The sequence below is a fragment of the Psammomys obesus genome, unplaced genomic scaffold, assembly GCF_907164565.1.
Source record: "Psammomys obesus unplaced genomic scaffold, mPsaObe1.curated_primary_1811, whole genome shotgun sequence".
Lineage (NCBI taxonomy): Eukaryota > Metazoa > Chordata > Mammalia > Rodentia > Muridae > Psammomys > Psammomys obesus.
Genome location: NW_026590412.1, coordinates 943,322 through 956,447, shown reverse-complemented (window position 1 = coordinate 956,447; position 13,126 = coordinate 943,322). Strand labels below are relative to the sequence as shown.

The window sequence follows — 13,126 nt, the reverse complement described above, 5'->3', positions numbered from 1 at the left end:
ACACACACACACACACACACACACACACACACACACACACACACACATATTTGGTAGTATGTTTGGTAGTATGTTGCATATCCTTTATTGCCGAAAAGCTTCACTGTGTAATTTCTAAACCTACGTATGTTTTTATGTAACTATAGTAGAGTTATTGGTGTATAGTATTCCCCTATTCAACCAATAAGCTTTAAGGAGATATTAGGAAGATATATATGTATCTCATCTCCCACTTTCCTCCCAAATTTTCTTTGAATGTAGAATTCATTAATGATACTTACGTGAATCAGTTCTGTGATAGATGCAAGTTTCCTGGCTCTGTTAGCCTGCATATTGACTATTTGGATTCTACTGTGAGTAGGGACCCTCCCTTCTAATATGTATGTATATTTAATTTTTTATCATTAGTGTGAATTCTAGGTGCTTCATTTCTATAGGCTTATAATTTATTTCTGTCTTAATATTTTATTTTTCAAATTTTTGCAAATTAGAAATTCACTTCTCATCCTCACAAATGCTTTCATCATCTTTTGATTTTGATTACTTGCCTAGTTTCTGACATAACAGGGCATTCCACAGGGGTTAGAGATTTATATAAGACATCTTCTGATACCTAGAGGGTTTCAGTCTGTTTTATTTGGTGCTCCTGTAGCATTAAGCACTACCTGCGGTAGCAGCGTAGTAAAGCTCCAACCCCCACCCTTCCCAGCTAGTATAGGTACAGTAGGACTGAGTAGAGGTAAGTCATGTGGAGCCTCCTTAGAAAAGATGCCACTGTGAGTGATGTGGATAGGAGCAGTAGATTTGGGAGAAGCAGTGGATAATAGGAAAGATAGCATCTGTTGTAGATACACAGTGGTCATGAGCCCTGACATAATGCTGTGCAGACTATCTGTGCACATGATCACTCCTGGTCCAGTTTGCTTAGAATGTGACATGATCAGATTTGTATTTAAAAAAGAAAATAGTCTGACTGTAGTGTGGAGGAAAGATAAGAAAATGGGAAGAGTGGTAGGAAGTTTCTATTACAATATTCTGATGTGACTTGGATAATAGGAATTAATGCTTGAATCATTACCATTTGCAGTTTAAATGTCACTGTAATTGTATTGCTTCTATCTTAAAGATAAAAATTTGTGGTATGATGGTTAATTTTTTTTTCTGAAGCTTAAGAAAGATCAGAACAGGGTACAAATCATAGTTCATTTGACTATTCTATTTGGTTGGTTTTGTAGGATGGAGAAGTCACTGACGATAGTCTGGTTTCTTGTTTTATTACTAAGTGAATAGATGTAGCATTCATTGATAGAACTGAACATTTGGGCAAGGGTTCTAGTGAGATGAGTTCATTTTGGGTGTACCGATAATACCTTTGGATAGATCCATATGGTGTTACATACTACGCAGTATCGTGTATGTTTCTAGAGTACCACAGAGAGCATATTGAATGCTTAAAATACAAATTTGAAAATTATTAATCTGTATATTTTATTGAAACCTTAAGGGATATGATTATGGGTATAGGCTATATAATGAGAAGAGTAGGCAATGTAAGACAGTAATGGGTGAGGAGGGGGCGACAACATTAAAAAGGACAAGAGAGATGGGAAGAAAGCATACTATAGGCTAGAATGATGTCACAGTAACCACAGGCTAGAATGATGTCACAGTATCCGATAAAAGAAGGTTCATAGCAAAAAGAAAGAAATAATCAATTGGGCCAATAGCTGTAGAGCTTAACAGTCTAATGCTCTGATGCCCTTTTAATATGAACTTTGTGGCAAATCATATTTCATTGGATCAGTGAGATGAACCAGATTAGGTAGGTAAGGAATGAGTCGCATAGAGTACAGGATAGCTATAAGCCAGTGTATCTGTAAGTCAGAAGTTATTTGTATTCCTCTCTTACATGGTAATTTCCCCTAATGTTTTTTAGATGTCATCTACAGAGCACTTCCTAGAAGCTTTCTTACCACTTTTACATGTACTTAGCTAGAATTGTATACATATAGGTCTTTGAGGTCACTCTATGTACAGAGTATATGGTATTAGGCAATAGCCTTCACTTGGAAGAAGGAAGAGAGAATGAATGGGAGGGTTAGTAAAAGTCAAATGCTTACATGCAAAACAAAAGACCCTGGGATTCCCATAATGAACAACAAAATTGAGATTATTTGTTAATTAATTTTGTGTAATATGTGGTTTATATGCTTGCATGTTTATAGGTATACAAATGGAGACCAAAGCACAATGTCCCATGTCCTGCTCTATCAGTGACTACCTTATTCCTTTGAGATAAGCTTTCTCACTGAATCTAGAGCTATCCTTATGGTCAGCAAGTCCTGTCTCCCGGGGTTTGAGTTATAGATACATACACACCCACATCGGCTCTTTATGTGGGTACCGGTACTTCAGATCAGGTCCGCGTGCTTGCATAGCAAGTGCTCTTACCTACTGAGCCATCTCTACAGCCCATGGAATTTATTTCTAATTATTCACTAAAGTATAAAACCAGCAAAAGTAATTAAATACAAAATTTTGAAGCATGTTTGTAATAAAGAAAATATTGTGGGCTGGCTAGATGGTTTAGTATCTGGTTGACCACAAAACCTGAGGAATTGGATATGATCCCCAGTACCTACATGGTGAAAGAAGAGAACCATTTCCTTAGAGTTACCTTCTGAAGCCTCTTCACATACACTGGGTCATGTGTGTATGCACACACACACATACACGCACACACATATGAAAAGAGAGAGAAGACTAGAGAGGTGGCTCAGCTGTTAAGAGCACCTGTTGCTCTTGCAGAAGACCCAGATTTAGTTCCCAGCACCTGAACAGTGGATAAAAATCACGTCTAACTTCAGTTCTTGGGAATCTGTTGTTTTCGTCTATCTTTGGCAGGTACTAGGCACACACGTAGTGTATATACATACATACATACATACATACATGTAGGCACAATATTCGCACAAAAATCTCTAATAAAAAAGAAATAGAATATATATGTGGCTTAGACGTGTGTCTTACAGTTTTGGCTTCTACATTTTCTATACAGATGTTTATTTTTATGTTTTCCTTAGCCATCAAGTCACTGAACACAGCAGAAATATGAAATTTACAGTATGCACTAGGTAATGATAATTATAGATTAAGAAACTCATTGGTTTATTGACCTGTGATGCTACCATTTGATTTATGAGGCATTTGTTTTGGTAATTGTCTTATTTATTAGGTACTTAATCTGAGTAGTTCTAGGGACAGCTGAGGGACCATTTGATTATCTAGACACTAGTCACACATCTTGCATGTTTACTAATTGTTCCATTGGCATCACAACTATGGTAATGCCTTGGCAGCCAGGTCTGGCTAATAATGAGTCTCCAGCAACAGTTTGAAAGCAAAGTTGATACATTTTCATTTGTTTTCCCACTTTTTTTTTTCACTTAGATAGAGGATTTCCTTGACATGAGTTTCAAATTCGAATCTTTTATTTTCAGAGTATAGGGAGAAGAAAAATCAAACTTTAAAAGTTTCTCAATGCTATTATTGTCAGGTCCTTATTTCTTTATTCATTATTCCAGGTATCAGAATGATGTATCTGCCTTAGAGGAGTGATGTGATAGACCTTAGAAAACATGAATGATTGTACAGAAGTAGAATTTCTCAAGGCTAAATAGTCTTGTTGGATAATAGTAATAATAATAATAGCAGTATATTACTGTGTGCTTTTAATCTGTTGCTTTATGCTTTCCATCATTAAAATTAAACTGAAGATTTTGGTTTCTCTGTTTTGGTTGTTTTTTTTTTTAACACTAATTTCATTGGTTATGTTACATCAAAAGAAATAAATTAAATTTGTCCATTTTCTAACATTGGGCCTAGGTATAATTATTTCAGATTTTTATTTTAATAAATTGATGGTGTCTGAATAAGGTAAAATATGAAATTAGACTCAACCAAACTTTTATTTCTTTTAGTAGAAAATGACAGAGGTGTTGGAAGATTATTACTTTTGGAAGGCCTGTTAATATCCATTTCCTAAGAGACACTTGACCAACATTTACTCTGGCATGGCGCAAAGCAGTCCACAGCTTGATATTCAGGTTCTCCATGATCTCCGACAACGTTTTCCAGAAATTCCAGAGGGTGTGGTATCTCAGTGCATGTTACAGGTACATTTCCCACCAATGATGGTAATACAACAATAATGTTACAGTTTTCCTTGTTAGAGTTGGCATTGTGTTTTGGTAGTGCATGTTGTAGGCGTTCTCAAACTTGGTGTTGTTGATATTGTCGGGTAGATAATTCTGTTTTGCAGGGGCAGGGTCTGCCTTGTGATTGGTATGCTCTTTATCATCTTCTCTGAGCTCTACCCATGTAACAGTATCATCTTTATAATTTTGACAATAGAAAATGACTTTATAAATTGCTAAATATTCCATGAGGGATACAATCTCACCCACTTAAAATCCTCTGGTATTGGGAAGAATAAGCACATGTAAGAAAAAAAAAGATGCTCCAGCAAGAAGAAACAGTGGGTAAAAGGTACTTGCTGCCAAGCTTGATGGCATGAGTTTGATCCCTGAGAACAACATCATATATATTTATGTATAAAACCTACTCCCACAAGTTTCTGCCAATGAATAAATAATTTTCAAAGGTGTTGCCATTGATTCCTGAATCTTTAGACTTTATATTTTTCTTTGGTTCACTCCTAGAAATCAAGTCCTGGGTTTCATAAATGCTGGGGAAGCTCTTTTCCTCAGAATTGTACATCTAGTTCCCAGAGTTTTATTTTAAATCCTAAACTTATGTCAACTTCTATGGAAGTAGCCTATGCCTCAAGTCTACTTTAAAACCCCTTAACTCCCTTTCTTCCTCTTTTTTAGTTAGTAAGTCCTTACTAAATTTAAATGTAAGACCATTCTTTTGTCCAGAAACATTTCTTTGTCTTGTTCTCAACACTGAAATCTTTTATTTCTTAGTGACAGACTGTATTTTTACTCAAAAGACAACAGAAGAATACCACTGTTCCCTTTGTTGTCTCCTATGATCCTTCATTATAGCTCAGTGTTATAGATTGTAACACATCCCTATTTGGTTAACATTGGAAACAGTACATGATACACAGATAGGCATGTTCGCAATCCCTTCTTGCAGTGCAAGAAGCTGAGAATTAACACAAACCTATGTATAAGGAAAGTCAATTGCAAGTAGAAAACAGACAACCCAGGGATTTCTGTTGTTTACAAATCCTTTACTAGGTCTTGGCCTTTGAGACCGAGGTTATTTTCTTGTAGGAGATTGTTTTGCTAGCGTATTCCCAGTCTAAACCTCAGCTCTTTAGGCCCATTTTTGTTTGTGGTTAAGAAAAAGCTAGTTCCCGGTGCAGTAAAACCAAGCCAGACTTGAATCTTGTAGTGAAACTGTTCTCCAGATTTGATTTTCTTTACCTATCTTAGGGTCCCTTCTAGCTCCAACACGGCTATAACTTATTTAGCTTTTCATTATTTACATTATCATAGCCACTTAACTAAAGGAGAATGTAAAATTCAGTTCAGTGAGCACTGTCCTAAATCCTTACTTTTTCTTTGACACTAACAGAATGTTAGTATCAATATTGACCACCTACTGTCTCTAGGAAGTACCTGTTTTAAAGCTCTAAGTGATGGCACATGACTGTGATCAGGAGGAAGGAGTGCTGTAAATTTGTGGCTAGCTTGGGCTATATATCAAGACTGTCTGAATTTCCATCACCCAAAAAGCATTTGTGTATACAGTGAAATACATGTACCTAGTAGTTTGCTTTTGAAACACAGACCTTAAATCCCCTCTGGACTACCTTCCTATAATTTACAACACTTTTTAGAAATATGATACTTTGTTTCCTTAGTTCTTTTAGGAGTGTTTATATATGCCTTAAAATTTTTTTGTGGATGTAGGTGTATGTGCAGGGGCCACAAAAGGACCCTTATTTGACCCACTCTGTCATTTTTTTTCAGTTCATTCTTTTTAACTCAAGTTCTCTCCCAAACTAAGCTGATGATCAGCATGCCTCAGCAATCCTCCTTTTTGCTTCTTTTGGCACAGGGGTTACAGGCACATACATATCCACACACAACTTTTTATGTGGGTACAGAGATCCCAATTCAGGTCTTTACGCTTACACAGCCAGTGTGCTTACTCACTGAGCCATGGAGTTCTCCATACATAGCCTTCTTAAGTATTGTTACCTGTTACTGAGCCAGTGGCCTAGGCATGGAATCCCAGAAACTTGGGAGAATAAAATAAAAGGATTGCAAGTTAGAAGACACCCAGGGGAAACTTAATGAGACCCTGTTCCAAAAATGATAAACAGGGCTAGGGATATAGTGTAGTGATAGAACTGGTGTAAAGTCCTAGGTTCAGTCTCTAGTTCTGCATAAACAAACAATAACCTTTGAATACAACTGAACAGCTTCAGATTCTGTTTACTCTTTGACACATTTATTCATTTCTTGTTAAAACATTTAGCAAGTCAGTATGACATTTGAGTCTACTCTGTAGTGTTGTTTTTTAATTTTTTTATTTATCACAATTTATTCACTTTTTATCTCAGCTGTATAGACCCTTCCCTCATCCCCTCCCAATCCTGCCTGCCCTCCCCCTTTTCCTCTCATGCCCCTCCCCCAGTCCACTGATAGGGGAGGACCTCCTCCTCTTCAATCTGTCCCTAGTTTATCAGGGCTCCTCAGGACTGTCTGCATTGTCTTCCTTTGTGGCCTGTTAAGGCTGCACTGTCCTCAGAGGGGAGGTGATCAAAGAGCCAGCCACTGAGTTCATGTCACAGACAACCCCTGTACCCCTTACTAGGAAATCCACTTGGAGACTGGACTGCCATGGGCTGCAATTCTACAGGCTTTCTAAGTTATCTCAATGAATGGTCCTTGGTTGGAATATCAGTCTCAGAAATCTGGGCCCAGATTTTTTGTTTCTGTTACTCTCCTTATGGAACTCCTATCCCCTCCAGGTCTTTCTATCTCTCCTTTCTTTCATAAGATTCCCTGCACTCTGCCTAATTTTTGGCTATGAGTCTCAGCATCTGCTTCAATACCCTGCTGGGTACAGTCTTTCAGAGGACCTCTGTGGTAGGCTCCTGTCCTGTTTCCTGTTTTCTCCCTCTTCAGATGTCTATTTTGTTTGCCTTTCTGAAAGAGGATTGAGCATCTTATAGTAGTTCTGTAACAATAATACTCCCATAGTCTTTATTTGTGTTTAAATTTTTTCCTTATATTTACTCATATATTTACTTTGGGTATGCTTATGAATATGTTGACAGTCTAGCTTTTTATTGTTTGAATTAGGATCCTTTTTGTAAGATTACTAGTAAGCTCCCAGATTTGTTATGTAAAGCATAAGGTTTCAAGGCTGTTCACAACAAGCTAAATACTAAAGTATGTTCTCCCTTAATCTCATACATTTGTTAAAAATTTGAGATAATTTATTTTTTTCCAGTATCTGTCACTGACACATTCTAGTTGGCAGTCAACCTGAAGTCTTTGGCTCCAGATTTGCTTTATTTTTATTTTTGCTCCAGATTTGCTTTATTTTTATTTTTAAATTATCTTATGCTTATACATGTGTGTTTGTACCATGTACATGCCTGGTGCCTATGAGGCCAAAAGAGGGCATTAGATCCTTGGGACTAGAGTTAGAATGTTGAAATCCACCATGTGAGTGCTGGGAATTGAACTTGGGTCCTCTGGAAGAGCAGCCAGTGCTCTTAACTGCTAGGCTATCTCTCCATTCACTCCATATTTGGTTTTAATAGATAGCTTCTCATTCTTGCTCAGAATTATTTCAGGTAGGACATGAGAATTAATTTTGCAATCTAATTTTTCCTAATATTCAATTAGTATTTTTTTTTTCTGTAGTACTTTTCAAGTATTTTGTGTAAGGAAAATAAAATTACCTGTTTTTCCATGAAGCAAAATCTTCAAATTTTTTAGATTTCATTTTGTGGATGCTTGCTTGACTATCGCTTTGGTTTTTTTTTTTTTTAATTAACTTTCTAAAGTTTTAACTTAGTAATGTCTTTTGGCCACACATTCTTTCCTTTGAAATTACTATGTAGAAAGAATACTGAGACTTTAGACCCAAGCCGTGAATTGTTTGTGTGGTTAGCTAGTTCAGTGCCTCTTATGAAGCCATGCTACTTCCCAGCCTTCTTTTTTTGTGTCTGGCGATATGAGTGGACTTGTAGATAAACTCTAAATTTGTCTGAATACTAGTACTGCTGTAGGCTTAATGTTTATTTGATTCTCTGCAGAAGTAAGGTATTTCTTTTTATTTTTCTGTAAAATGCACTTATATATAATAACATTTATGTTTTAATTACAGAGAAAGTCATGTTCATTAAGAAATTTGTTAATTATTTCAAAGTTGGTGAATAATGTGTTTTACTCTAAATAGTTGAAAGTTCTGTATTTAATGGAACTTGACTTATAATATTTTTAAATATAAACTAAGTAGTTGATCCCTTTCCACTTAAATGTCTAAATGACAGTTACTATCTGCACATAACTAAAAAGCTATTATTCCAAGTTTGTACCAGCTGAACAGCAATTTAATACAGGGTAAAGTTGTATGAGGATAAATTTGGATAAAACAAAAGTAAAGACTGTGACGTTTTAATGTTTATAATCTTCAGGAGTATTAATTTTTTGTTTTGTTTTGTGGTTATGGTGCTTTTGTAAACTAAAGGATGGTTATTTTCATTTTTATCAGGTTAAACATTAATGATGGATGTTACAACAATTGTGGTGATTCCAAGAGTAGCACAACATTTTAAGTTGTTGAGCTGCAACCAGTATAAAATGAGTCCTGGATTTGGAATGAGAAAACTTGGGGTTGAGTCACAATGTTCATTAGTAGGTGCTTTATTTTTTTGTAGCAGTAGTGGTAGTATTAGTAATGTGAGCTAAATCTTTATACTCTGAATTGTTTAATATTCCTTCTATAGGACAGATGACCATGATGGTTTTTATGATTAAAATACTCCTCTCGACTTATTCTATGACAGTATTTATGTTACTGACTTCTATTCGTAAGCTTTGTTAATTTTATCAATGTTGTTTGTACAATTTTCTACCATAGAATAACAACAATCTAGAAGCCTGTTGCCGAGCCCTTTCCCAGGAGAGCAGCAAATACTTGTATATGGAATACCATAGTCCAGAAGACAATAGAATGAACAGAAATCGCCTTTTGCATATTAATCTGGGTATCCATTCTCCTAGTAGCTACCACCCAGGAGATGGAACTCACCTCAATGGTGGTCGAACACTGGTACACAGTTCAAGTGATGGACATATTGATCCTCAGCATACAGCAGGCAAACAGTTGATATGTTTAGTTCAGGAACCACACTCAGCTCCAGCTGTCGTGGCTGCTACTCCAAACTATAATCCATTTTTTATGAATGAACAGAACAGAAGTACAGCTACTCCTCCTTCACAGCCACCTCAGCAGCCATCTTCCATGCAAACAGGAATGAATCCATCTGCTATGCAAGGGCCTTCACCACCACCACCTCCATCTTACATGCACATACCTCGGTATAGTACAAATCCAATTACTGTTACAGTGTCCCAAAACCTCCCTTCTGGACAGACTGTACCAAGAGCTTTACAGATTCTTCCACAAATTCCAAGCAATCTCTACGGATCTCCTGGTTCTATTTATATTAGACAGACATCTCAGAGTTCATCAGGAAGACAGACTCCTCAAAATGCTCCATGGCAGTCCTCACAACAAGGTCCAGTGCCTCATTACAGCCAACGTCCTTTACCTGTTTATCCACATCAACAGAACTATCAACCTTCTCAGTATTCTCCTAAACAACAACAGATTCCCCAGTCCGCTTACCATTCACCGCCTCCTTCTCAGTGTCCTTCTCCCTTTAGCTCTCCACAACATCAAGTACAACCATCCCAGCTGGGACACCCAAGCTCTCATGTGTTTATGCCACCTAGTCCTTCAACTACTCCACCCCACCTATATCAACAAGGACCTTCTAGTTATCAGAAACAGGGAAGTCATTCAGTAGCCTATCTCCCTTACCCAGCATCTAGCTTACCCAAAGGTTCCATGAAGAAGATAGAAATTACAGTTGAACCTTCTCAACGACCTGGGACAGCAATAACTAGGAGTCCTTCACCCATCAGTAATCAACCATCTCCAAGGAACCAGCACTCACTGTATACCGCCACCACGCCACCTTCAAGTTCTCCGTCAAGAGGGATATCCAATCAACCCAAACCTCCATTTAGTGTTAATCCTGTATATATTACATATACACAACCAACTGGACCTTCATGTGCTCCATCACCATCTCCTCGGGTGATACCAAACCCAACCACAGTCTTTAAAATTACTGTAGGCCGAGCAACAACTGAAAATCTTTTAAATTTAGTGGACCAAGAAGAACGCTCTGCAGCACCAGAACCTATTCAGCCTATTTCAGTGATACCAGGCTCTGGGGGAGAAAAAGGGAACCACAAGTATCAGAGGAGTTCTAGTTCTGGGTCAGATGACTATGCCTATACACAAGGTAAATTTTAGACTGATGTAATTTAGTATTTATAGTCCTGTGTGGTAATTGATTGAAAATAAAATACTGTTTGCTATTTATTTTCAATTAAATGCTTAGTATGTATTAAATGTTGAGTGGTAGCATTACCAAGAGTAAAATTAGTTTCACAGTCATCTATTGATTGTTTTAAAATATGAAACTGCAAGTGTGATCATTATAACCTAAAAATACTTTATTGGACGACATCATTTATTGAAGAAAAATATAGACAAATATAATGAGTATTGTAAAAAGATGCATACCCTTGGACTATGATTTGTCAGCTCAAAGGATTTTAGTCTTCTAAACAGGGTTAGAAGAGCATAGTGCTACTTACTAGTGATACTATAAGAAGTGGAATTAATGAAGAAAATTTGTGTTGTCAATGAAATGAAGTTTAAAAAGTGTATACAGATTCTTTAAAATTGTACTGAAATATATGAGAGTTTAGCATTCTTTCAATACTTGAGAAGAAAACTGATAATAATTGTGATTCAGAATGCCTGATGTTAAGCCTTGTGTGTGTGTGTGTGTGTGTGTGTGTGCGTGCGTGCGTGCGCGTGCACGTGTTTGTGCATGAAAATGTAGGCCTGCTGTGACACATGTGGAGGTCAGAGGACCATTCTGAGGAGTCAGTTCTCTCCTGCCACTTTGTGGAATCTGGAGATGGAAGCCAGGCCTGCATGCAAGTGTGTTTACCTGCTGAGCCATCTCACTGGTCCTTAAGTATTTTAACATATACAAGTATAGGTAACGAGGCTCTCAGGAAAACAAAGTTTGACAGAATAAGAGGTATGAACAGGTGATGCCATTTTGGTGGCAGTTTAGAGCTAAATTAAAGCAGAAATGGATGTGGCACCATGTTACTAAGACCTTAAAAGTAAATGCTGAAACCCAGATCAGATGAGTCTTCTGTTCACTAATAGTGCATGTAGAAATTCTCCTGTTATTTATTTGCTTGATGTTATTTTCTGCAATGACTTTATCTGTAATGCTATAGCCTTGCTGTTACATCAGCGAGCAAGAATGGAGAGGTTAGCAAAGCAATTGAAACTTGAAAAAGAGGAGCTGGAGCGGTTGAAGGCTGAAGTAAACAGTATGGAACATGACCTGATGCAGAGAAGGCTCAGAAGGGTCAGTTGCACCACTGCAATCCCCACGGTAAGTGATCTGTTGATCTGTTGCAATATAGTGATAGGAAAATATGGACATTCTCTGACAAAGCCACTCATTTTTCTTTTAAGTTCTGTTCCTAGCTAAAATAAAACAAAAATGAATGCAGGAGATTTGGCCCCAACAGTTCTTGTCAGATTAAGTGCTTTGAAACCTTTGCACCTACAGAGGCTCATGATTATTTTCAAAGACTGACAGTTATAGAGTATAGCATTTATTAGAAGAACGTATGATAACAGAAGGCTTCATAAATTATTCTTTCAAGTATAAGCTGTATATTTTCTTAAGTGTTTCAAGTGATTATAGATAAGCTAAAAACTAATTTTGAAAAAGTATTGATGGTAGTGTATCCTAAGGCATGGTAGTTTCATTGTATGTAACTGTAGAGATGTTCAGTATGGACCATTAATGATCTTAAAGGAAAATACCCTGTTAGACAGTTTATTTCTAGCCTATTGGTTAATGTAGTTGAATTCTAATAATGTCATATAACTTTGAAAATTACAAAAATCTATCTCCTATGTCATGTCACCTTTTCTGTGATTTAATTGATCTTTTCATTATTCACTGTCCATGTATTCTGTATGTTTGTGTGTTAGGAATTTAGTACCTAGTTGCCAGTGAAAAGAAGGAGACTTCAGTGGTAATTGCTGTATTTGCTCAAGGCAATGAAGGAAATCATACATTAACTGGTTTATGAGTCTACTCTGTGTACATCTCTACTTTCTTACATCATCCTGGAATGATCTTCCAAAGCTTCAACTGTGTAAATCCTGTCTACCTTCAATGGACTTTATTTTCTTTCCCTCTCTAAACCTGGGGTGATATGGCTCTGGAATGTAAATGTAAGGCTTCTTGTCCTCGGGATGGCTGCAGATACTTTTTTGGAGAGATTGCCCTGCATTGTAGATAGAGAAAAAAGAGGAAGTTATTTTTGAAAGGAAAAGAATAGAGGGTAATTAGGGTTTAAAGTAAAAACAGTCTTACTTTGAAGTTTTCTTGCTTAGGCCTGAAATTTCTAATGACTTTACAGAAGTTAATATGCATAAAGGTAGACTAGCGTGTAGATCTTGAACACTGTTTCAAGGTGCTTGAACTTTATTCTGCTGTTACAGGGAACAACTAGGTTTTTTGAGAAGGAAGAAGATTCTTGAGAAGGAGGCATATTCAATAAGTTAATGACTTTTTCTCTTATTTAACTATATTCCTCATTTTAGGCAATGTTAGAAGGTGGAGCTTTAGTTGCATAAACCACTGGAAAAATTTCAAAGCTAAATGTAAGAGTAATGTTAATGTAAATCAAGTATCTTTCTGATTTTCACTATTTAAAATCTTCTT

General features: G+C 36.7%; 1 protein-coding gene across 4 annotated transcripts in view; it reads left to right on the top strand.

Annotated features, from left to right (window-relative positions):
* Positions 1-13,126, top strand: part of Tab3 (TGF-beta activated kinase 1 (MAP3K7) binding protein 3) — a 94,589-nt gene that overhangs the window by 38,891 nt on the left and 42,572 nt on the right. For 2 of the 4 annotated variants that reach the window (XM_055607328.1, XM_055607330.1), the window contains 3 exons: positions 3,981-4,175; positions 9,139-10,594; positions 11,616-11,776. In XM_055607328.1, the coding sequence (XP_055463303.1) occupies positions 4,074-4,175; positions 9,139-10,594; positions 11,616-11,776 (1,719 nt within the window). In that variant the 5' untranslated portion in view covers positions 3,981-4,073. Of the gene's footprint in view, positions 1-3,083; positions 3,135-3,980; positions 4,176-9,138; positions 10,595-11,615; positions 11,777-13,126 lie in introns of all 4 variants that reach the window. The other 2 variants (XM_055607329.1, XM_055607331.1) reach the window with 2 other exon arrangements.